The following is a 27,423-nucleotide window of genomic DNA, read 5'->3' as shown; positions in this document are numbered from 1 at the left end:
AAACGGGACCTAATAAAACATAAGCTTTTGCACAGCAAAGGAAACAGTAAACAAAATGAAAAGACAACCTATAGACTGGGAGAAAATATTTGCAAGTGATGCAAACAACAAGGGGTTAATCTCCAAAATATACAAACAGCTCATTCAACTCAATAACAACAACAAAATCCATTTAAAAAATGGGCAGAAGACCTAACTAGACATTTCTTCAAAGAAGACATACAGATGGCCAATAGGTACATGAAAAAATGTTCAACATAGCTAATTATTAGAGAAATGCAAATCAAAACAACAATGAGGTATCACCTAATACTGGTCAGAATGTCCATCAGTAAAAAGTCTAGTCTACAAATAATAAATGCTGCAGAGAGTGTGCAGAAAAGGGAACCCTCCTACACTGTTGGTGCGAATGTAAATTGCTGCAGCCACCATGGAGGCTCCCCAAAAAACTAAAAATAGAGTTGCTATGTGATCCAGAAATCCCATTCTGTGGCATATATCCAGACAAAGCTCTAATTCAAAAAAATACATGCACCCCAATGTTCATAGCAGCACTACTTACAAAAGCCAAGAGATGTGAACAACCTAAGTGTCCATCAACAGATGAATGGATAAAGAAGATGTGGTATATATACAATGGAAAATTACTCAGCCATAAAAAAGAATGAAATAATGCCATTTGCAGCTACATGGATGGACCTAGAGATTATCATACCAAGTGAAATAAGTCAGAAAAAGAAAGATAATAGCATATGATATCACATAAATGGAATCTAAAATATGACACAAATGAACTTACCTATGAAACAGAAACAGACTCACAGACATAGAGAACAGACTTGGGGTTGCCCAGGAGGAGGGTGAGTAGGGGAGGGATGGATTGGGGGTTTGGGACTAGCAGATGCAAACCATTATATACAGAATGGATAAACAACAGGTCTATTGTACAGCACTGGGAACTATATTCAATATCCTGTAATAAACCATAATGGAAAAGAAAAAAATAAAATAATTAAGTAAATAAAATCATCTAAACCTCCCCCTCAGAAAACTAGAAAAATAAAAAAGCAAGTTAAATCAAAAGTAAGCAAAAAAAAAGAAACAATAAGAATCAGCGAAATCCAATATTCATTGCAGCACTATTTACAATAGCCAGGACATGGAAGCAACCTAAGTGTCCATAGACAGATGAATGGATAAAGAAGATGTGGCGCATATATACAATGGAATATTACCCAGCCATAAAAAGAAACGAAATTGAGTTATTTGTAGTGAGGTGAATAGACCTAGAGTCGGTCATACAGAGTGAAGCAAGTAAGAAAGAGAAAAACAAATACCGTATGCTAATACATATATATGGAATCTAGAAAAAAAAATGGTTCTGATGAACCTAGGGGCAGGACAGGAATAAAGACACAGACGTAGAGAATGGACTTGAGGACACGGGAGGGGAAAGGGTAAGCTGGGACAAAGTAAGAGAGTAGCACTGACATATATACACTACCAAATGTAAAATAGATAGCTAGTGGGAAGCAGCTGCATGGCACAGGGAGATCAGCTCGGTGCTTTGCAACCACCTAGAGGGGTGGAATAAGGAGGGTGGGAGGGAGACGTAAGAGGGAGGGGATATGGGGATATACATATGTATATAGCTGATTCACTTTGTTATAGAGCAGAAACTAACACAACACTGTAAAGCAATTATACTCCAATAAAGATATTAAAAAAAAAGAATTAGAGAAATCAATGAAATTGAAAACAGTAAATCAATAGAGAAAAATCAACAAAACCAAAAGCTAATTCTTTGAAAAGATCAAAAAATTCATGACTCTAGCCAGGCTAACTAAGAAAAAAAGAGAGAAGTTACAAATTACTAATATCAGAAATGATAGAGAGGACATCACTACAGATCCCATGGACATGAAAAGGATAATAAAGGAATACTTTGAACAACTCTACGCCCACAAATTTCATAACCTAGAAGAAATGGACCAATTTCTGTAACACGTAATCTGCCAAAACTCACACAAAAAGAAACAGACAATGTTTAGGCCTATATCTATATTAAAGAAATTGAATCAATGATGGATAACCTTCCAAAACAGAAAGCACCAGGCCCAGATGCGTTCACTGCTGAATTCTATCAAACTTTTAAGGAAGAAATTATACCAATTCTCTACAATCTCCTTCAGAAGACAGAAGCAGAGGGAATACTTCCTAACTCATTCTCTTAGGTCAGCATTACCATAACACCAAACCCAGTTGACAACATTACAAGGAAAGAAACTACAGACGAATATCTCTCATTAACACAGATGTAAAAATCCTCAACAAAATATTAGCGAATTGAATTAAAAAGAATTATACACCATGACCAAGTGAGATTCAACACTCAAAATTTAATTAATGTAATTCATCACATCAACAGGATAAAGAGAAAATCACATGATCATATCAATAGATGCAGAGAAAGTATTTGACAAAATCCAACACCCACTGATGATAAAAACGCTCAATAAACTAGCAGTAGAGGAGATCTTCCTTAACTTGATAAAGAATATCTATAAAAAACCTACAGGGACTTCCCTGGTGGTCCAGTGGTTAAGACTCCGCACTCCCAATGCAAGGGGGGGGCGGGGTTCAATCCCTGGTTAGGGAACTAAGATCCCACATGCTGCATGGCATGGCCAAAAAAGAAAAAAAATTTTAAGAAAAAAACCTACAGCTAACATCATACTTAATGGTGAGAAACTAGAAGCATTTCCACTAATATCAGAAACAAGGCAAGTATGCCCCCTCCCATAATGCCTTTTCAACATCATACTGGAAGTACTAGCTACTGCAATAAAACAAGAAAAGGAAAGAACACATGTACAGGTTTGGAAGGAAGACATAACTGTCTTTGGTCACAGATTATTCTATCACCTATGTAGGAAACCAAACAACAACAACAAAAAACCTTCCTGGAACTAATAAGTGATTATAGCAAGGTTGCAGGATATATGGTTTATATACAAAAGTCAATTGCTTTCCTATATACCAGCACTGAACAAATGCAATTTGAAATTTAAAATACAATGCAATTTACAGTAGCATCCCCAAAATGAAATACTTAGGTGTAAATCTAACGAAATATGTACAAGATCTATACGAGGAATACAACAAATCTATGATGAAAGAAATCAAAGAAGAACTAGATAAATGGAGAGATATTCTGTGATCATGGATAGGAAGGCTCAATATTGTCAAGATGTCAGTTTTTCCTAACTTTGATCTACAGATTCAATGCAATCCCAACTGAAATCCAGCAAGTTATTTTATAGCTATCAACAAGCTGATTCTAAAGTGTATACTGAGAGGCAAAAGACCCAGAATAGCCAGTGCAGTATTGAAGGAGAACAAAGTTGGAGGACCGATACTACTAAGGGTATTGGGTCATATAAATCTACTGTAATCAAGACAGTGTGGTATTGGTGAAAGAACAGACAAATAGATCAATGGGAAAGAACAGAGAGCCCAGAAATAGATGCACAGAAATACAGTCAATTAATCATTGACAAAGGAGCAAAGGCAATAGAATGAAGCAAAGATAGTTTTTTCAACAAATGGTGATAAAAAAACTGGTTAACCACATGCAAAAAAATGACTCTATACACAGCCTTTACAGCCTTCACAAAAATTAACTCAAAATGGATCACAAACCTAAAAATAAAACTATAAAACTCCTAGAAGATAACACAGGAGAAAACTAAGATTACCTTGGGTATGACAATGGCTTTTTAGATACAACACCAAGACACAATCCATGAAACAAATAATTGATAAGCTGGACTTCTTTAAAATGAAAAACTTTTGCCCTTCCGAAAGACATCTCAAGATAATGAGAGACAAGCCACAGACTGGGAGGATGTTGCAAAAGAAACAATGATAAAAGACTGTTATCTAAAATACAAAGAACTCTTAAAACTCAACCATAAGAAAACAAACAACACGATTAAAAAACCAAGGCAAAGAGTTTAATCCATATCTCACCAAAGGAGACAGACATACAGATGGCAAATAAACATATGAAAAGATGTCCTACATCGTGTCTCATCAGGGAAATGCAAATTAAAACAAGATGCAACTACACAGCTATTAGAATTTCTAGGCTAAAATCCAGAACAATGATAACATCAAATGCTGGTGAGGATGTGGAACAGGAATACTAATTCATTGCTAGTAGGAATGAAAAGTGGTACAGCCACTTTGGAAGACAGTTTAGAAGTTTCTTACAAAACTAAAATATACCCTTACCATAAGATCCAGCAATTGCTTTCCTTGGTATTTACTGAAAGGAGCTGAAAACATGTCCACAGAAAATCCTGCAAGTGGACATTTATAGCAGTTTTACTCATAATTGCCAAAACTTGGAAGCAACTCAGATGTCCTTCAATAGGTAAATGGATAAATAAACTGTAATATATCCAGACCACGGAACATTATTCAGCGCTAAAAGAAGTGAGCTATCAAGCCATGAAAAGGCATGGAGGAAACTTAAATGCATATTACTAAGTGAAAGAAGCTAATCTTTAAAGGCTACATTCTATATGATTCCAACTATTCAACATTCTGGAAAAGTCAAAACGATTAAGAAAGTAAAAAGATCAGTGGTTGCTGGGGTGGGGTGAGGGTGGTGAACAGGAGGAGCACAGAGGATTTTTAGGGCAGTGAAAATACTATAATGATGGATATATGTCATTATACATTTGTCCAAACCCATAGAATATACAACATCACGAGTGAATCCTAAGGTGAACTATGGACTTTGCATGATTATGATGAGTCAAGTAGGTTCATCCTTACTAAAAATGTACCTTTCTGGTGAGTGATGTTGATAATGGGGGAAGCTATGCATGTTTGAGAGGAGGGAGTATATGGGAACTCTCAGTACCTTCCACTAAGTTTTCCTGTGAACCTATAACCGCTCTAAAACATTCTTTTCTTTTTAAGTCGATATAATCCCTGATACTAACAGAATAAAGGATAAACACCACAACCTCCACACCCCCCCCCAAAAAAAAACCCCACAGTGACAGCAAATTACAGGAACTTCTGAAAGTTTAACAGCAAAAGCAAGTCTAATTGGAAGACTGGACTCTGGAACCAACCGCTCAAGCGTTGTAATATATAACCCTAAAGGAAGGATTTCCAGCAACGAAGGGAAAAGTGGACTTTTCTCTGAACAGCTTTTATACAGCTTGCAGGTAGACAAACTTACATAAACCTGATATATCCATTAATGTAGAAGAAAAGAGCTTTCCATTTAGAAACTGACCTAAGTTTGTGGAGTAGTTCTCAGTTTGTTACATGTCCTTGCTGAATATCACCATATCTTCTCATCTGCATAAAGTGTATCATACCAACCTCAGAGGTCTTTTTTTTTTAGTTATTTCTGAGATATACATTTTAAAGTAATAACAAGAATTATGACATAACATTATACAAGAACATATAAGATTTTTATAAACGTCTAAAAATTTCAGGTCTTTTTTTTTTTTTTTTTTTTGCAGTACGCGGGCCTCTCACTGTTGTGGCCTCTCCCGTTGCGGAGCACAGGCTCCGGACGCGCAGGCTCAGCGGCCATGGCTCACGGGCCCAGCCGCTCCACGGCATGTGGGATTTTCCCGGACCGGGACACGAACCTGTGTCCCCTGCATCAGCAGGCGGACTCTCAACCACTGCGCCACCAGGGAAGCCCTCGGAGGTCTTTTGTGTGTGTGTGTGTGGTATGCGGGCCTCTCACTGCTGTGGCCTCTCCCGTTGCGGAGCACAGGCTCCGGACGCGCAGGCTCAGCGGCCATGGCTCACGGGCCCAGCCGCTCCGCGGCATGAGGGATCTTCCCGGACCGGGGCCCGTACCCGCGTCCCCTGCATCGGCAGGCAGACTCCCAACCACTGCGCCACTAGGGAAGCCCGTCGGAGGTCTTTTTTGATCAATACATTATCGCACGTGTGTGAGAACTCTCAAATGTGTTATTCTACAGATGGCATTATAATTAATAGAAATTTACCAAAATAAATAATGGAGTCAATTTTCTTAAAGCACCGTATCCATTCATTACAGATATGAAAAACTGGAGTAAGTACAGAGGTGTAAACGGGTGGTTAAGTCAGGTACTGACTTTTTTCCCCTACGCTGCTCCGTCAAGTTTAAGCATTTGGAATTCAAAAATTGTTTTAAACCCTTTACAGAATTGGAAGAAGTAGCTTTTCAGACCGTGAAGTAACTGACTAGTTGTGAATATCTCATATCTTAGGCTACCTTTTTTATCCGTCTTGCGCGGGTCTTCCAAGAGCCGAACTGCCAACGCTCCCAACCAAGTTCTAGGCCGCCGAAGCACTTCCGGTCCTCGGCCCGGAGGCGAGCGGATAAGGAGCCTGCCACGCATGCGCGCCCAGGCGCAGCTTCTGCGGAACGCCCCGCCTCCTTACGTCCCCTCCAACCTCGCTAGAACGGCAACCGGCGGGAGTTTTTCAAAATGGGAGCGCGGAGGCGCCGCCCAGGCCTCGGAAGGTGCCCGGGAGACCTTTCGGTGGCTGTGGTGTCGTCGCCGGGAGCGGCGGCCTAAAGAGCCGAGCCTGATGGACGCCAAGACACGCTGCCTACTTGGAGCGCTGCCTCGAAAGGACTGCGTAAAGGGAGTTAATCCAGGGAGCACGGACCGCGGCCTGGAAATATGGCGACCTGCATCGGGGAGAAGATCGAGGTGAAAAGACTCGGCAGTCCCCAGTAGGGCGGGTGGGAGTCGGAGTGCCGGGACTCGTCGAGACCCTGGCAGGAAGGGGATAGAGCGCAGCTAACGGCTGCAGGTTGGACGCCGGAGTGCTTTGGGAGGGTCCCAACCGCCGGGGGCCCGGCTGTTTGAGGGCGGAGCGGCCCGCCCCTCTGAGACGCGGGGGCGGTGGGACAGGTGTGTTGCTCGCGACCCCGCCCTTCTGTCCCTAGACACCGCGGCTTCCTGTCAGGGATCCCGCCGGAGCTGCCGCGCTAGAGCAGGGCAAGGCTGTCTTCCCCTTCTCCAAGGGGATGGCGGTTACCTCCGGCGGGAGTTGCGGCGGGATTCCGTTCAGGGCCTTAGCTCTCGGGGGCAGGCTGGGGGTGGGACGAGGATGCTGAGGCTACGCTGAGGCTGAGGAACCAGACCATTAGGGTGCTCTATCCAGAGACCAGCCTGGAAGCTCAGAGACCCGCAAGGCGTCAACATGCTGTCCACCCCAGACACCTGCTGTATCGAGGTGTGATACCTGCTTGAATTTTGAATGCAAATTCTCCTCCCGATCCATTTTAGCCTCTTTTTTCCAGCCCCTTCCTATTTTTTCTTCCTTTCTGCGTCGCAAATCATTACACATATTCTTTAATTTTAACTTTTAAGGATTTTAAAGTTGGAAATCTGCTTGGTAAAGGATCATTTGCTGGTGTCTATAGAGCTGAGTCCATTCACACTGGTTTGGAAGTTGCAATCAAAATGGTAAGAATATGTTAATCAGTTTCTCACTTCTGCTTTGCAAGTAACTAGAGAGGTTTGCTACTTGAGATGTTAGAAACTCCTTACCTGCCAGCCTTTTCTTTATGCTGTAAAAAACCCATTGCTTAGGCAGAAGACAGTAGTTCCAACAGTTAAACTTAAGGATCTCTTAGGAGATCCTTAACCATGCTTAAATAAGTGTTCTATCTTTACTCATGTTCATTAGATTTGGTATCTGTTCTAATTATATGTACTTAAGAGTAATTGGCAGCAGTCAAAGAACAAATAATAATTTGTTTATAATAAGAATACACTGTGCATAGTTCTGTATTACACTGTAAAAAGCTAAAATACTATTCTTGATTGTTAGAAGTCAGTCTAATAGGAGTAACATAAGGAAATTAAGAAACACCTAAACCAGTAGGAAAAGGGAAGATTTGTTTTAAAGCTTTGCTAAATTTTATTTGTTGTTATTATCATAGATATGATGTTTGAGCTATTAAATTCTTTAAGTTGGTAGAGTGTATTAGAATGCATTGGGCAAGTTTATTGAATGTCCACCCTGTCAAGCACTTTGCTAGGTGCATGGGGAAAATAGACAACGAAATAAATTGATCTCAAAAAGAAGATAAAAGGACTTCAGAATATTTTATAGTATACTTTCTCTTTTCAAAGTTAACATGACAACTTCACATTTGAAAGTTTATCATTAACATTTAAACCTCTCATGTTATTTTTAGATAGATAAGAAAGCCATGTACAAAGCTGGAATGGTACAGAGAGTCCAAAATGAGGTGAAAATACATTGCCAATTGAAACATCCTTCTATCTTGGAGGTAAGATACAAATTTTATAAAAGTGGCCAAGGGCATTGAATTTTTCTGTATTATAATTTATTATGCCCTTTTACATTTCAGCTGTATAACTATTTTGAAGATAACAATTATGTGTACCTAGTATTAGAAATGTGCCATAATGGAGAGATGAACAGGTATATAAAAAACAGAAGAAAACCATTCTCAGAAAATGAAGGTAGGCTGTGCTTCTTTTCTTTCTTTCATTTTTCTTAAAAAAAAATTGGTTTTGGAAAATACAAATTTTACTCTTTGTAGTTTTGAAGAATGTACTTTTTATAATATTTAGTAAAACTGTTTCAATTATTACTTTGGGCTATAAAAAGAGATTTTTCCCCCCCAAATTAAGAAAGTTGTTAATTCATGTAAGTAATTCAGGCATTACAGAAATAAAGTAGAAGAAGAAATTTGCTATCCATCTTTTGCCAAAACAACATTTTAAATTAAGTCATTGGTCACAGTTGAATGTGTATCTTTTCAAATTTAGAAAAAGCTTTTTAGGATGCTGTTGATGACTATAAAGTAGTTTCTAAGTCAAACACAGTACCTGTTGAAACCATTTATTATAGAAAATGTCAAACACTTAAGTTGAGACAGTAATATAATGAGCCCCTATGAACTTACCACTGAGCTTCCAAAACTATCAACTCATTGTTTCATCTGTACCCTTCTTATTCCCCCAATTCCTCAGAGTATATTGAAGCAAATCATAGACATCTTTTTATCTTTAAACAATGCAGACTTTAAAAAAAAAACAAAAAACGTAAGCACAAAGTCACTATCACACCTAATAATTCCTTACTGTCAAACACATTGTCAGTTTCAGCTTCCCCAGTTTCTTATAAGTAACTTTTTTTACAGTTCAGATCAGGATCAAGTAAGGTCCGTATATCATCACACAAATGATTGTTTTCAAATTATCTTACCCTGCTAACTGACATTGCAGGCTAAGATTGAAAGCTAAGAAAGGTGGTTGCTGATAGGCTTTTTGTCCATTTGATCTATATTTAACCCATTTGGAAAACAATTTGGTCATATGTGTTAAGAGTTAAGGAAATGTTCATATCCTTAGACTGAAAATAAGAACATAATACATAATAAGAAAATAAATTCATATACATATTGATGATGAGTACTGCATTTTTCATAATACAATAGTAAGGCCTTCTTAAATAAGACAACTTGCAAAAGATAGGAAGGAAATGAATTACCAATTTGACTAATTAAAATTAAGAATGTGTATGACAAAGGATACTGTCAACAAATTTAAAAGTTAAAGATAGGAAGAAAATATTTGTATAACAAATGGCTGTCCAATTAATTTTCAAATATAAGGCATGCCTTAAAAGAAAAGATAATTGTATAGGAAAATGGACAGGGGATGTAAGCAGACTATTCACAGAAGAAGTAGTATAATTGGCCAATAAACATACGAAAAGATGCTCAAAATCAGTAGTAATCATAAGAATGCCAACTAAAATAACGAGTACCATTTTTTTACCCATTGGATTGAGACTACCTAATTTCAACAAGGATATGCTTGAAAATAACAGCCTTTTGAAGGGCGATTGGCAAGGTATTAAAATACTAAATTTTATCTTTGAACCCAGTGATTCTACTTCTTGAATTTACCATAATGAAGCACCCCATTTATATGCACAAGAAAACAAGCATGTACAAGAATGTTTATTGTTGTATTTTTTTATAATCTTGAAATGACCCAAATATTAATCAACAGCAATTTAACAAGATGGAGATCTATGTGTACTGACATAGAAAGATCTCCAAGAAATATTGTGAAGTGGCAAAAAAAAAGTAATAAACTATATTTTTATACCATTTTTATATTTTAAAAACATTTATTACAGTGTATTTCTATAGATTTAAGTGTACATAAGCACATGGAAGAAAAGTTTAAAAGAATATATATAAACTGTTAATAGTGACTACTTTTTAGGAGGGTTTGGGAGGACATCAAAGGAAATACAGCTTGCTTTTCTTTTTTTCTCTTTTTTACAATTTGAATTATTTATGAATTGTTTAATTATAAATATTTTCTCTTTCTATGGACTTTTGGTTACCCTAGTTAACTCTGGTCACTCCCAGTTCCTATTAAAATTAAGCCTCCCTTAACTGTATTTAGAAAACTCATTAGTTGGAAAGGACAGAGTTTAAAAGGAGTGCCTAGTTGTCTTAATAGGAATTATTAAAGAATATTATGAAATTATCAGAGTGGTATTCTGGCTGGTAAAACTAAGCTACAAACCAGTTTACTAATTGTCATACTGGCATATGTACTTGGGTTTCATGATGTATTCTAAATACTGAATCTTCAGATTTTCTAAATTGTAGTTTTAATTTTTGCATTCTAATAGCTCGACACTTCATGCACCAGATCATCACAGGAATGCTGTATCTCCATTCTCATGGTATATTACACCGGGACCTCACACTTTCTAACCTCTTACTTACGCGTAATATGAACATCAAGATCGCTGATTTTGGGCTGGCCACTCAATTGAAAATGCCACACGAAAAGCACTATACTTTATGTGGAACTCCTAATTACATTTCCCCAGAAATTGCAACTCGAAGTGCACATGGACTTGAATCTGATATTTGGTCCTTGGGCTGTATGTTTTATACGTTACTTATTGGAAGACCACCTTTTGACACTGACACCATCAAGAACACGTTAAATAAAGTTGTATTGGCAGATTATGAAATGCCAACTTTTTTGTCAAGAGAAGCCAAGGACCTTATTCACCAGTTACTTCGTAGAAATCCAGCAGATCGTTTAAGTCTGTCTTCAGTATTAGACCATCCTTTTATGTCCCGAAATTCTTCAACAAAAAGTAAAGATTTAGGAACTGTAGAAGACTCTATTGATAGTGGACATGCCACAATTTCTACTGCAATTACGGCTTCTTCCAGTACCAGTATGAGTGGTAGTTTATTTGACAGAAGACGACTTTTGATTGACCAGCCACTCCCAAATAAAATGACTATATTTCCAAAGAATAAAAATTCAAGTGATTTTTCTTCTTCAGGAGATGGAAGCAGCCTTTATACTCAGTGGGGAAATCAAGAACAAGAAACCAGTAATAGTGGAAGGGGAAGAGCAATCCAAGAGGCAGAAGAAAGGCCACATTCTCGATACCTTCGTAGAGCCCATTCCTCTGATAGATCTGGCATCTCTAATAGTCAGTCGCGAGCGAAAACGTATCCAATGGAACGATGTTACTCAGCAGAAATGCTTTCAAAATCCAAAAGATCAGGAGTAGATGAAAATGAAGAAAGATACTCATCCACAAACAGCAATGCTAATATTCTTCACTTCTTTAAAGAAAAGACATCCAATGGTTCTGGATCTTTTGAAAGACCTGATAACAATCAAGCACTGTAAGAATAATTCTATCAAAAAGCATTTTACTTTTCAATAAACATTGTATTAGCACAAACATGAAGCTGCATCTAACTAAGGGTTACCTTGTCAGATATTCCTGGGGCACTTTTAACTATGACTTCTGTTTTTTAATAGGAAGAGAATCAGAATGATGATTTTGAATTGTGGTTAAGAATCTCTTAAAATGAGTATATGTGCTCATGAATGTATTTGTAGTATGTGTTTAATACTTGGGAATTTCTAGTGTCATTTTAAATTTTATATGAAGCAGGTCTCCAGTGCGATGTATCATATATTAAACATGTCTGATTCCTAAAGTACTCTTAACAGTAACTGTACACACACACACACACACAAATAGAGAAAGAGAAGTTGACCCTAAGTGATGAGTAATCATATTGACTGCTTCTCACATGAAGGCAAGTTTTTAGTGACTAGTGTTTTTCTTCTTCTGATCTTTGATTTTTATGTTTAAATTAAAAGAGGACAGTAGCCATATAGAAATGTCACAGTGCCATGGGCATTTTGGCATGGGAATTTAGCTTCATAGACACAATTTAGTTATGCAAATGTTGGGTTCTACAGTTAATGTAAAAATTTTTAGGTATTCATATCAGAAGAGAGCTCCCTTTTTTAGTGTTTTTTTATGTTAAAAGGTTACTACCTTTTAATTTTTTATTAGTTTATGGGAAATTTTTTTTCTTTGTTTAGCTCCAATCATCTTTGTCCAAAAAATGGAAAAACTCCTTTTCCATTTCCAGACCAGACAGCTCAGACTGAAATGGTGCAACAGTGGTTTGGGAATCTGCAAATAAATGGTGAGTTTTTAATGGACTATTTAATAAAAAGTTAATGACTTGGCCACTTACCAAGCATTGCAGTTTTCTATTTGGGTTTTCTTAAGAAAATAGTACATTTTCAATAAACTGTTACAATAATAGTAATAATTACTGTTAACACAGTTTGAGTATTTACTGTATCAGCCACTGTCCTTAATGCTTAACATATATTATTAACTTATTAATAATTCTCACAAAAACCATATGAGGAAGATACTGTTATTAGCCCTGTCTTACAAATGAGGAAATAGTAGTACGCAAAGGTTAATTTGCCAAGCTGCACTGTCCATAAATACAAGAGAGAGGAGTCTAACCCAAGCAGTCTGGCTCAGAGACTTTACTCTTAACCCCTCCGCTCTTGCAGCCTCTCTGTAATAAGTACCTACTATCAGTGCCTATAAAATAATCAAAAGATGGTTGACTTTATTTTTAAGTAGAAGGTGATGTGGATCATCATAGTGTACCAATGGGACCTCACATACACTAAAATACACAGCTACTAAAACCTAAACATTTTTAAACAGCTTTCATCCAAGTCATTATTTTATTTATAGATACAGAGTTTGAAAGTTAAACATTTCTCATTATTGAACATGACATTCACAGAAGGTGGGTTGGAAAATAATGATGGAAGAAAGAGAATAAAAAAGAAACATGGAGAGGAGGAGAGAATTTTTTACTAAGTATCATGTTACCTCAGACAAGTGCGTAATATGGCTGTAATTTAAGCATAGAGTTATGTCACCTCAAGAGTCTATTTTTTTCATGTATATTATTTTCAAGGGCCCAAAAGAGAATTAATCTTCTCATGTGTACTTGTTAAAGATGATAATTCAAGTTTATGTTTTTTAAAACTACAGAACTGCCATGTGCTTAATCTTGCACTTAACCTTCTATTGTGTTTATAGATACTTTTATTTGGTAAACATGGACATGTCTGAAGTAACTTTGTTTATAATACTCTAGTAGTGCTGCTACAATTTTAAAGTATATTATTTGATGTAGGATATTTTCTGTCATAATGGGAATTATGGAGGGAGGCACTTAAAAGTCATTTAAGGGGAAAGCTGAGATATAGATTTTTATAGTTTAGCATTAGAAAAATTGCCTTACAAAGTTTTATATAGTCTAATCATTTTAAGGGCTTTAAAAAAAATAATGTTCCCATGTGACCTCTAAAACTATATAAAATTTAAATGGATAAAGTTCAAGAACTGTTTTAGAAATGTGGGTACAAATACATTTATAATATTAAGTATTAATAATAAACCTATTTCATATATTTTAGAGTGTTTTGGTTTTAGTTGCATATTTTGTAAGTAAAGATGAAATAGTCCTTAGCTTAAAGAGAGTGAATTTACATGTTATGTAGAATGATTACCTGGGAACTCCTCTCAAATCTATTATTTGTTGCAGCATTGGCAGTTGCTTTAGTATTAGTAAGTGACCCTAGGTGACTAGTTTTTGCTTTGATTGAAACATTAATTTCATATTAATATCTTTTCTTTCTTAGTCTTAGACTAAAGGTATTCCTTTGCAGTCTGGCTTAAACTGTCCTTTTAAAGTCACTTTTATTATGCCATATCTTTTTGTTGGTTTTTTTTTTTTTGGCCGAGCCGTGCAGCTTGTGGTATCTTATTTCCCCAACCAGGGATTGAACCTGGGCCCTTGGCAGTGAAAGCGCCAAATCCTAACCACTAGACCACCAGGGAATTCCCTTATGCCGTATCTTAAACTGAAAAATTACAAGCTTTTTTTTAAAACTAGATTTCTTTTGTTCCTCAGGAAAAAAGAATGCTATTGTAACCAGCATGACATTGTTTTGTGTAGACTTGACTTTTTAATTATTCACTAAATTGCTTTATTCTATGTATATTATAGCTCATTTAAGAGAAACTACTGAGTGCAACAGCATTAGCCCAAACAGAGATTTCCAGGGCCATCCAGATTTGCAGGACACAACAAGAAATGCCTGGACTGATATAAGAGCCAAAAAGAGCCCTGATGCTTCTGATAATGCGCATTCTGCAAAACAGTTGAATAACATGAAATACATGACTGCATTTCACAGTAAACCTGAGATAATTCAACAAGAATCTATTTTTGGCTTAGATCCTTCTTCCGAACAAAGCAAGACGAGGGGTGTGGAGCCACCATTGGGGTATCAGAAACATACATTACGAAGCATTACATCTCCTTTGACTGCTTACAGGTTAAAACCAATCAGACAGAAAACGAAGAAGGCTGTGGTATGTCTATTATTTTTCTAAATCACTGGATGATATTTTCCTTGAGTATATGGTTTCTGGTATCAAACATAATAATATCTTTTCAGTTCCCTATAATGTCCCTGTATTTTTGATACGTACTTGATAAACTCACTTAAAAGAGACTGGGTATTTATGGGAAAATAGCTATTGTTTCCTTCTGGGTACTTTAAGAATGGTGAATTGATAGTAATTTTTGAATTTTAAATTATTGATAATGAAAAACATTTAAAAGTAATACTGGCTAAATACTGTGTTAAATATTATCCACAATCCTAATAACTAAGTTAATATTTAATACTATCTTTTGCTTTTGTTTTCATTGTTTCTACATTTAATCTAGTCTCAAAAAGATAAACTAGAAAATATCACTTTTTTTAACATCTGAAACTATTTAAAGAAAAGGAGTATACACAAAATTAAGTACAGCATTTTTTTTTAATGTCATGTGTGCACTGGGAATGGTGATTTTGATTTTTTAATTCTGTCTTCATCCTGTTTGTCCCTGTTTTCCCTTTCACTCAGTCTTGCCTTTATTTGGCGTGCTATTGTCTTTTCAAGCCCTTAAATTCTCCACCCTACCTTCTGCTTTCTTTCTGTTCACTGGTTATCATTTCACACTTCATTCATTATACCTTCTTTCCTTTGCTCCTTATGTTTCACAGTTGTGCTGAAATACACCTGTGGTCTAGACAATTGCAGTGAAGCGGCTATTTGATTTTTACTTTAATTTTTGTTTCTGCCATGGTTAAGTACTTTTCTCTTAACTAATATGTATGTCAGAACTGTTCTGGTAAATAAGAGAATTGTTACTGATTTTAGTTTTTTTTTTTTTAGGTGAGCATACTTGATTCAGAGGAGGTATGTGTGGAGCTTCTAAAGGAGTATGCATCTCAAGAATATGTGAAAGAAGTTCTTCATATATCTAGTGATGGAAATATGGTAATGTGGATTTCCTTTATTATCTTGCAGCTTTATCACTTAAGCATTTATCATTCCATTCATTCTATAATGATATTTAAAAAACAACTTTTAGTCGCTTTTCCTGATATGATAGTATCTCTGGAATTCAAAAACTAAAATAGTATACTACATACCTTTAAATAAATTAGTGTGGTGTAAAAAATAATTATAACCAGGAACAAAATCTAAACTTTAGGCTTAAGTTTAAAAAGCAAAAAAATTACTTTTAGAGAATATTTAGCATTTTCAATAAAAATAATATACATGTGAGCTCTTTTTATAATTTTAGTAACAAAATATAGTGCTCTAACTTAATGGCATATAATCAGAATTCTTAAAAATTTTTTGCCAGATCACTATTTATTATCCAAATGACGGAAGAGGTTTTCCTCTTGCAGATAGACCGCCCTCACCTACTGACAACATCAGTAGGTACAGTTTTGACAATTTACCAGGTATGTAAATTTACCAGGGAATAAATTTAGATAATGGATTTATATATACATAAACTCTATACTGTGGGTATCATAAATTGTAAATATTTTGGCTTCAGTTGGGATGCAGGTTATGTTCTTATAACTTTATATCTGGTGAGATGTCTATACCTTACTAATCCAATATTTAGTCATATTCTGTGTTATAATGGTATTTTATTGTTTACTTAAGTAAAAACTAACTCTAGAATATTAGTCATGTGTCACACAAATATAATTTGTACACTTGTATAGTTACAATTTGTCTAGAATCATGTTAAAAATTCAACATGAAGTATCTGGTTTTTGACTTTTGAAATCATTACTGTGCTACATAATGATCACTTGTAATTGTGGTTAACTAAATTAGCTTAGCTTCTGGATATTATGAATTGAGAAATTAACTACTGAGTAGTAAGACTTCCCTAAGGTAACTTAGAAGCAAATAAGAGAACCTATCTAATCTAACTCTGTTAGAAATTAAGACACATAGCAAGACTATCAAATATTATAAATGACCAGTTACAGGGAACTGCTAAAATTTACTACTCTATGTTTTACTAATATAAAAAGTGCTACATTTCTTTTCCTAAAGTCATTTGGTTCTGATATCTCAGGTAGAACTCTTTTCATTTCATTTATTAAAACTTTCCTGGAGTCATTATCTTACTTTTAACAAGGAGTCAGTGATTCAAAGTAAGAGATTTTTAAAATAATCATGAGACTGGGACTTCCCTGGTGGTCCAGTGGTTAAGACTTCACCTTCCAACGCAGGGGGTGCGGGTTCTATCCCCTGGTCGAGGAGCTAAGATCTCACATGCCTCATGGCCAAAAAACCAAAACAGAACAGAAGCAATGTTGCAACGAATTCAATAAAGACTTTAAAAATGGTCCACATCAAAAAAATCTTTAATAAATAATCATGATACTAATCATCAGATTTTGTTATATACTTCTTAGGAATTTTATTATACTGTCTTTAGTTTTCATTAAAATAGTAGACTTACATCTCTAAAATATTTTTATTTGGGTAATGGAACTGTTAACTTTGAGTAATGGGAGTATTAACTTACGACTTGAATTTTTGAGGAAGAGTAGAAATAAATGTTAGACTGTTACGGAATTTATGTCAACACTTTATTCCCTAATGTTAGGTAACTTTTTTGTTTTCTCTCCCTAGAAAAGTACTGGCGAAAATATCAATATGCTTCCAGATTTGTGCAGCTTGTAAGATCTAAATCTCCCAAAATCACTTATTTTACAAGATATGCTAAATGTGTTTTGATGGAGAATTCCCCTGGTGCTGATTTTGAGGTTTGGTTTTATGATGGTAAGTGCCATTTAGAAATGGTAATTTTTTTCCCTTTAGTTTGTAACTTAGTAGTTGTGGGGTTTTTTGGTTTTTTGTTTGTTGTAAATTCAACACAATGAGATTTATTTATTTATTTTATTTATGGCTGCGCTGCATGGCTTGTGGGGTCTCAGTTCCCCGACCAGGGATTGAACCCAGGCCACAGCAGTGAAAGCTCTGAATCCTAACCACTAGACCACCAGGGAACTCCCCAACACAGCGAGGTGTGTGTGTGTGTGTGTGTATCCATACATAAAAATTACACAGCACAGTATACTATATGTCAAATGTTAATCAAAATTTATATATACTTGCTTGTAAACAATTTATTTTCTAATGTGTATATTAATTCTCTTTCCCCTTTTGGCTCCAGTTTAACAACATTCTGATTGATATTATAAAAAAATAACATGAAATAAACAATATCCTGTTTCTTACTAGAAATTTAAACGGACACATACCAAATTTTTAGGATAATAAATAAAGGATAAGGTTGAACCAGAGAATTTTATTTTCTAAATCTATAAAGATGTTTACTTTTTAATTTGTAAAGTTTCCTCCTTTAAGGGACACATAGTACATGCACTCACACAGTACACATAATTATAGCTGTCCTTCACTTATGTTTTTGTATGAGAGTAGTGGTTTTTTAAAAATATAAAAGTATCAAACTTAAGCCAGTTATATGCGGAAAAGAAAAATGGCCTTTATTTTTTGAATACTACTTTGAGAGCCTCATTTTATTAATGGCCAATAAGTGAATATAAATGTTACCTTGATCTGGGAGTCATTATGTACTGGGGTATGATAATGAATATAAATCTAGTAATATTTAAAGAAATAATAAAGGGTTTTCTGCTTAATTTTTAAGGAGCAAAGATACACAAAACAGAAGATTTAATTCAGGTGATCGAAAAGACTGGCAAATCTTACACCTTAAAAGGTGAAAGTGAAGTTAATAGCTTGAAAGAGGAAATAAAAATGTATATGAACCATGCTAATGAGGTATGTACTGACTTTTAGTAGGTTTTTTCTTACCAATTAATAATAATACAAATGACATAGATGAAGTAATGACAGAAAGCACTCTTTTGAAATAGGGCCACCGTATTTGTTTAGCACTGGAATCCATAATTTCAGAAGAGGAAAAGAAAAGTGGAAGTGCTCCCTTTTTCCCAATAATTGTAGGAAGGTAAATGTTTGAAAATTTATTAAATATGGCTAAAATGTGTAGAAATGTTTTTTTAGAAAAAACAGTTTAATGTTTACATTATGAACATTCTTTTGTTTTCTATAAATTGAAAGCTTTAAAAGAATGTATTTGACATATCTTTCTCCTTCAGAAAACCTAGTAGTACTAGTTCACCTAAGGCCTTAACACCTCCTCCTTCTGTGGATCCAAACTACCCAATGAGAGAGACACCATCTCTGAATAGAATGATCATAAATAGTGCAGCTTCTCCAAAACAGGCACCAATACTTAATCCTTCTGTAAGTAAATATATGTCACTTCTGTACTTTAAACTCTTCAATGATTGCCTAATGTCCTTGATATCAAACTAAAACACGCTACTGTGGCCTTACTATCACCTACCTACTTTTCCAGTCTCATCCTGAGCTACCCCACACTCTCTGTGCCTAGTTCTTTGATTAAGCCAAACTCTCAGGGCCTTTTCACATGCTCTTCACTTGACCTGGAACTCTTTCCCTGAACCTCTTAATGGCTAATTCTTTCTCATCTTTCAGGACTCAGTTTAAATATTACCTCAGCAAGGCCTAACCTGACTCCTCTGGGAAAAAGCTAAATATATTAACATATATATTGTTTTATTTTTGCTAGTAAAATATCATTAACTGCCTTAATATCCATGATAGAATCATGGTTAAACAAACTTATATTTTTATTCAATGAACTATCATGCTAATAAAAACTATATAGCAATGTAGTAAAATGCAAGATTAAAGAAATAGATCTCTGTTTGTGTATATGGGTATGTGTGTATTCACACACATAAACATACATACTATAATTGAAGCTATGAAAAATTATACCTTGGGAAAAAAAGACAAAAGAAATCTACCAAAATCAAAACAGTAGTTCTGTGATTTTTTTTCCTATTTTATACTTTTCCAATTTTCTGTAATGTGATTGTATTTTTTTTAATTTTGTCCTTTAAAAATTAATTTAAGATAATGAAAATCTGGTCATCATCTACTTTTGCTGAAGTTGGCTTATTAGAATGCTAAGGAATAATATCTTTCTTTCTTTTATTATTTGTAGATGGTTACAAATGAAGGACTTGGCCTTGCAGGTGCAGCTTCTGGAACTAACAGCTCTCCTAGTAGTCTAAAAGATTGTCTCCCTAAATCAGCACAACTTTTCAAGTCTGTTTTTGTGAAAAATGTCGGTTGGGCTACACAGGTGAGAAGTTAGATTTCTCTTTGCAAGACAGTTTTTACACTTTTTGCATTGATTATATCATTAATAATTTTCACATTTTTTTATTTGTATACAGATGGAAAGCTCTAGATATTGTTGATAACAAATTGCCTGCTAGGGCCTAGGTGACCTATTCTTGCCATTTTTTTTTTAAATTAATTTATTTATTTTTGGCTGTGTTGGGTCTTCATTTCTGTGTGAGGGCTTTCTCTGGTTGCGGCAAGCGGGGGCCACTTTCCATCGCGATGCGTGGGCCTCTCACCATCGCGGCCTCTCTTGTTGCGGAGCACAGACTCCAGACGCACAGGCTCAGTAGTTGTGGCTCACGGGCCTAGTTGCTCCGCGGCATGTGGGATGTTCCCAGACCAGGGCTCGAACCCGTGTCCCCAGCATTGGCAGGCAGATTCTCAACCACTGCGCCACCAGGGAAGCCCTTGCCATTTGTTTTTAAAGTAGAGGTCATGATGATGGCTAAACATTAGGATTTGAGAATGCCCAGGGCATCGTAAGTTTTAGAAAGTATTTGTAATCTATATTAATAGAGTAATTTTTATTTGGCAGAAAAGAATTTTTGCATTTAAAAATTAGGTCTACATTGAGTTTCAAACTTAAAGAATTTTATGTAGGTGTAAACTTAGATTTGTATATTTTCTGAAAGCTTGAACTTTGGAGATGTTTGAGCACAGCACATGTAATTTTTACTTACCAGTGAAGTAAAATATAGCCTAGTCCTTTATGGGGGGTAGGAAATATCGGGAAGGGAACTCAGCATTTGTTGAGTACATGCTATGTGGTACCATGTTTTCCACATACATTGTCTCATTTCCCAAAATAAAACCTAGTAAAGTTGATGTTATCGCCTTTCATAGATAGTAAAATTATGGCTCATAATGTATGGTTGACTTGCACATTCCTACTAGTTTGCAGAATCTGGATGTAAACCCAGGTCTATTTGATTCCAGTGTCCATGTCTTCTCTGTACTCTGTTTGGAGTGGCACATTGTAAACATCAGTGACTAAAGAAACCAATTTCAAAAGCAAAGATGTAACATTCTCAAGCAGAATAGAAATTCTTTTGGCCTAAGAACAAAGAATAGAGGGAAATTCTAATTTAAGAAAGTGTTGCTTGGTTATTTCCTAAATCTCTTCTTGGTTAGAAATACTATGGGAAAGGAAAAAAAAAAGGTTGCTTAGATAGCCTAGTGGAAATGAATGGGAAACAGGATTTATGTAGAATAATTTTAATTTATGATGCCCTATCCATTAAAGGAATAATCTGAAAAAGATATGAATATTCTCAAATGTTACTACCATCACAGCCCCAAATTTGTAGTTACCTGAAGGGTTGTTTTGTTTTCTTTTTAAACTATATGAAAATCCTTTTAAACATGAGTACCTTTTAAGAACTTCATATCCTCTGTAGTAATTTTGCTTGCTTATTACTTTTCTAGTTAACTAGTGGAGCTGTGTGGGTTCAGTTTAATGATGGGTCCCAGTTGGTCGTGCAAGCAGGAGTGTCTTCTATTAGTTATACATCTCCAGATGGTCAAACAACTAGGTAAGTTCTTAAAATACTGGTTGAGATTCAGCTCTTTGCTCTAATTTTGTTTTATCTATATGATGAAATAAATGACTTAATAAAGTTACTATTTTTATGTTGACAAAGTTCATATTATTATTTAAGCTGTTAAATATTCATAGCAGCTCATATAGTCTAATGCATATTTTATGAGTGTTTACAGGAATGCAGGGTAATTGGTATGGATTATCCACTCCAAGTGGTTAGACTCCTTTAGCCTTCTTATTCCTTCAGTCTAACTAGGTTGGCCCTTTTCATAAGTAATGGACTTCTAAGTTCAAATATACTTAGAAAATTTACATAAAAGAACATAGAAACAAGGAAGCTTTCTTTTAAAAGGTAACCAGATTATTTTTCCCAAATGAAAGGCTGTATCCCCTGATCTAATGTAAAGTGATTAATGTTAAAAGACTTTTTTGAATGTATATATTCATTCTAAATGAGGATGTATGCCAGGCTAATAAGTATGCTAACAAGGAGGATCTGGGAATAGTAACAATAAGCAGTAGTTTGGTCTCCACATTTCAAACCATAACCTACTGAAAACAGGTAGGGTGCCGACAGTACCAGTACAAACATGCTACTTTATGAAAAGTGCATATTGTAGAGAAAATACTTGGTACAAATATAACTTGTGGATATCTACCAACTGCTTTTGTGTGTATATATGCAGTACCATCATTTAAAGAACTCATAAAGTGAGAGGTTTTGTTAAATCAACTCTTTCAAATGATCCAGAAAGTGGAAAGATACAGATATAAAATGGGTAGAACCCATGTTCAGAAGATAAAAGTTCAGATTTTACTTGATATGGTCATTTGGAAATTTTTAATATTTAATAGAAATGTATTTATAATGTGTTTAGCTTAGTATTTTCTTTAAATTAGGGTCTTCAATTGAATGAAGAATCCAGATTTTCAGCTTGCTTTCGAAATTATAAAGTCTGTTCAAGTTTTTTGACCTAATTTTCTTTTTATTATTTAAATACATTTAGAAATTGGTCTATTTTAAAAGGAAACAGGGACTTCCCTGGCGGTCCAGTGGTTAAGACTTCACCTTCCAATGCAGGGGGCTGTAGGTTCAATCCCTGGTCGGGGAGCTGGGATCTCACATACCTCGCAGCCAAAGAATAAAAACATAAAACAGAAGCAGTGTTGTAGCAAATTCAATAAAGACTTTAAAAAAAATGGTCCACATCAAAAAAATCTTTAAAAAATAAGTAAAGGAAACAAATTGAGTATGCTTAATTTAAGTATCTAATAATTTTGTATGATCTCTCTGAAGTGCCTTTGCCATTGAAGAATTACTGAAAAATATAATGTGACTTTTGGTACTCTTACAAACCAGGTGACTAAGTTATAATTTTATCTTTTTCTCTTTTGCTTCACTTAGGTATGGAGAAAATGAAAAATTACCAGAATACATCAGACAGAAATTACAGTGTCTTTCTTCCATCCTTTTGATGTTTTCTAATTCAACGCCTAGTCTTCATTGATTAAAGCTCCTTTTAGATATATATATGTTCAATAAATAACGTTTTTGTTGGCTTTCAAGTAAAGTGACTTTTTTCATTTTAAAAAACTTCTTCAGAAAGCCCTTCTATAAAAGAGAATTTTAATCTATACCATAACAGATGTATTCTAATGAGAGAACAAAGCAGAATGAAACTTGAGTCACTTACAAAATGTGGTCGTAGACTAAAATAGGACACCTAACTTTGCTCTTAGAACATATACTCCTAAAATTACTGTGTTCACATATTTGTATTGAACAATCTTTTAAAGCAAAAATATAAATGGTGTGTGGTATATTTGTGCTTTTATTTTTTTCCCTACTTCTTAGACATGTTAAGAATCATGGACAAAACATGCTGGAGTTTCAGAATTTTGAACATGTAAATAATGTGTATTTATGTTACAAGTAACATATGTAAACATGTATATTTGTTTTATATTTATTTTTGTAGCACTAGTTTGTGATGAAACATTTCTGAAAATGCATTTTATTAAAAAATAATAAATACAGTGTTACTTTATCTTTTGATTTATTTAATTAAATACTTAATTTAGGGACTTCCCTGGTGGTGCAGTGGTTAAGAACCCACCTGCCAATGCAGGGGACATGGGGTTCAATCCCTGGTCCGTGAAGATCCCACATGCTGCAGAGCAACTAAGCCCGTTCACCACAACTACTGAGCCTGCGCTCTAGAGCCCACAAGCCACAACTACTGAGCCCACATGCTGCAACTGCTGAAGCCTGCACGCCTAGAGCCCGTGCTCTGCAACGAGAGAAGCCACCACAATGAGAAGCCCGCACACCGCAACGAGTAGTAGCCCCCGCTTGCTGCAACTAGAGAAAGCCCGCGTGCAGCAATGAAGACCCAACACAGCCAAAAGTTTTTTTTAAAAAAGAAAAATATATAATTTAAAATAATTTACATAGTAAACTCATTTTTAGTTTTTTTGCCTGTTTAAGACCCAATTAAATTTTTTAAATTAATTTTTCAAATGGTAAGTACATTGTTTCTCTACCTTTATCTGAAAATATCTGTATATTTTAATGATAAACATTTTAACACTGAAGACCTCAACAATGCAATTAACTAACATGAGGAAAAAGAATATTTGATAGTGGGACAGCAATTCTTAATGAAATACTCAAGGTAAAATAGGAATAGAATGAAACTACTTAAATATAAAGACTGTTAATGCTTCCTGCTGATTTTTATAATCAGAGAAATATTGGAGCCAATTCCATTAAATAGTCAGGAATACCCAATGTCACAATTATTCAGCATTGTTTTGGAGGTTGTTACCTATGGCAATGAGAAGAAAAATAATAATTTGTAACATAAGTTGCACAGTTAATAAGGAAAAGACAACCCAATAAAAAAATAGGCAAAAGATATGAACAGATAATTCACAAAGGAGAAAATCCATATAATGAATCAAAATCCATATAATATACTCAACCACATCTGTAGTTGGAGAAATACAAGATTAAAACAAAAATCATTTCCCTTTATGAAAGATTCGTAAAAAAAAATAATAGTGGTACAATGAGCAGGGCTTTCTCAGGTGGTGTTGATTACGGTGTAAATGATAAAGCAATTTGGTAATATCTATTAGAATTATTTTAATACATAGGTAATCCAACTTTGGGGAGGAAAATTATGTAAACCCTTCTCTTAGGGATAAAAATATGATTAGAAGAAAGAATTTCCTCTTAAAAATGGAAATAATTAAAGTCCTAGCTTAATTTTGAAAGCTAAAGACTCAAATACATTTTGCTTTGACAGAATTTAGGTGTATTTTTTTTATCATCTCCTTAATAAGTCTTAATGTGTCTATGTTTCAGGTATTTCTCTTATATATAATATACAGCTGAATTTTTTCAATCCAATGTAATAAGCTCTGTAGTCTACTTTGTTTACATTTATTATCATTTCTGATTTATTTTCACTGTTTGTCATTACAGTTCTATTGCATTTACTTCCCATCTTATTCTGTGTTTTCTACTAACCATACTTCTTTGCTTTTATTTTCCTTTCCTCCCTTCTTTCACGTTGAATTTCCTTTTCATATGCATATTTAAATTTTCTTTCAGCAGATTTTTCCTGAATTAAAGTTTTTAGAATTTGTTCTGTTTCATTGCTTTTGGTTTTCTTCTTCAAGGACTTCTGCTATATGTATGTTAAATCACCTGTGCCTAATTTTTATATCCATCACTTTCTCCACATCATTTTTTTCTTTATTTGTTAATTTTCCTCCATCTTTAATTTCCCTTAAGAAGTTATCTATGGCATCTTATTTACTCTTGTGTTCCTTCTAATCTGTTCTTCATGTCTGAAATTATTTTTTAAGTTTTGTATTCTTTCCTGAGCTCGGCCAGCAATATTTTCATACCTTCCTATTATCTTCTCTAGTTCATTGGGAAATTTTCCCATTTCTCAGTTTTTCAAATTACGATGTTATTTTTTAATCTTTCCATTACTTCGTAATTTCTTTCATCTCATTTTATAATACATTCTGTTTTTATCTGTTTTATGGGCATATCTGTCTGGCATGCCTTTGTTGTCTATGACAACATTAGTTCAACTGCACTTTTCCTGTTTCTCCTCAGTATTTATTCCAGTAAATGGCATCTGCATCACTAGCTGTTCATGTCAGAATCCTGGAACTCATTCTTAACACCTTCTTTTACCTCATCTAATCACCAGTTAATCCAAGTCTACCTCTAAAATATATTTTACATGCTTTAAATTCCCAATTCCACTGTCAGTTCCCTAATTCAAGTCACCAGCATCACTCATCTGAACTACTGCAATAGCCTGCTGCTCGTCCCTAAACATCTACTCTTGCCTCCTATACGAGTCAGGGTTTTTACTTGCAAACATCAAAATCTAACCTAGTTAGTTTACACAGAGAATATATTTATTAAAGGATATCAGCTCACAGACCCTCGAGGAGGGAAAGAGATTCAGGCTTTGCAGCTAAAAACAATGGCTGAATCATAATGTAGGAGCTTCCCCAGAAGAAGACATCCTAACAACGCTGCTCAGCACAGATCCCACAGCCATGCTGATGAAGCTAGGGGACTAGGTTCTGGGAGCTCTGACGGCTTTCTCGAGAATTTAGCCACTGACCTTGCTCCCTCACTAAAGTAAGTTTTGCTTACGTTGCTCACTTCCTCTTTTTGCTCAGTTCCTTAACGAAGTTTCACATTGGAGGAGTGTACTGGCAGAGCCAGAAACACAAGCTCATGGCCTGGCTGCAAAGGTAGAGAGAACGAATGCATTTTGGCTTCTATCTAAAAGGAGAGGCTCAATGTGAGAAATTCTCCAAATGTAGAAGGGTCTGCAGGAAGTGAAGAGTGGTCACATACATGATAAATGTCCTCCACATCCATTCCAATTCATACTTCACACTGCAGCCAGCTCATTCTAAAATACACAGCTGATTATGTTATTAACTTACGTTAAATTAATTGTGGAAATTTAAAAACAGAAGTACAGATATACCAGGATAAGGAACCTCCATGTGTCTCCCACCCAACTTCAACAAATATTTTGCCAATCCTGTTACATCTCTCTTACTGATATCCTTCCCCCACTGGAGTATTTTGAGGCAAATCCCAGAAATCATATAATTTCTATCATAAACTCTTTAGTACCTTTAACAGATAAGGAGCTTTTAAAAGCATAACCAATAACACACATCTCAGAATTTACAGTAATTCCTTAATATTTAATGGTGAGTCCAGTTTCAATTTCTCCAGTTACCTCAAAAATACTTTTACATTTGACTTAAAACAAGATCCAAAATAAGATCTATATAATGTATTTGACTTATATATCTGAAGTTTCTTTTCATCTATGACTGCTGATCTCTCAACTTTTATTTTTTCCACGGCATTTTTTTTTTTAATTTTAAGAAACTGGACCATTTGTCTATAGAATCTATCATCTTCTGGGCTTAGATGATTACTTCCTAGAGGTGGCTTTTAGTTGTATCTTTCGTATTTCCTATAAACTGGTAGTTTACATCTACAGGCTTGATTAGATTCTGACTCAGTGTTTTTTGGCAGGAACACTTACATAGGTGGTGCTGAGTACTTGCTGCATCAAATCAGGAGGCACGTAACGCTTACCCACTTTTAATGATGTTAAGAGTGATCAGTGCGTTCAGGTGTTGGCTTCATCCAGCCTTTGGAGAGTTCCTCAATAATCTTCCACCTCACTAGT

At 35.1% G+C, this 27,423-nt stretch overlaps 1 protein-coding gene across 2 annotated transcripts; it reads left to right on the top strand.

The window, feature by feature from the left end:
* Positions 1-6,502: 6,502 nt before the first annotated feature.
* Positions 6,503-23,744, top strand: PLK4 (polo like kinase 4). 2 transcript variants are annotated; one of them, XM_079920413.1, is made up of 16 exons: positions 6,503-6,749; positions 7,416-7,511; positions 8,249-8,344; positions 8,426-8,540; positions 10,738-11,764; positions 12,480-12,586; positions 14,720-14,856; positions 15,712-15,816; positions 16,190-16,292; positions 17,491-17,640; positions 18,533-18,666; positions 18,762-18,853; positions 19,005-19,152; positions 19,943-20,083; positions 21,553-21,659; positions 23,073-23,744. In XM_079920413.1, exons 1-16 carry the CDS (start codon positions 6,720-6,722, stop codon positions 23,173-23,175), a joined length of 2,691 nt encoding a protein of 896 aa, XP_079776539.1. In that variant the 5' UTR covers positions 6,503-6,719; the 3' UTR covers positions 23,176-23,744. The 2 variants fall into 2 exon arrangements, with proteins under 2 accessions (XP_079776539.1, XP_079776538.1); XM_079920412.1 differs by having other exon boundaries at positions 14,489-14,856.
* Positions 23,745-27,423: the final 3,679 nt, after the last annotated feature.

The sequence above is a fragment of the Stenella coeruleoalba genome, assembly GCF_951394435.1.
Source record: "Stenella coeruleoalba genome assembly, chromosome: 4".
NCBI lineage: Eukaryota > Metazoa > Chordata > Mammalia > Artiodactyla > Delphinidae > Stenella > Stenella coeruleoalba.
This window is presented reverse-complemented; position numbering and strand designations above follow the sequence as displayed.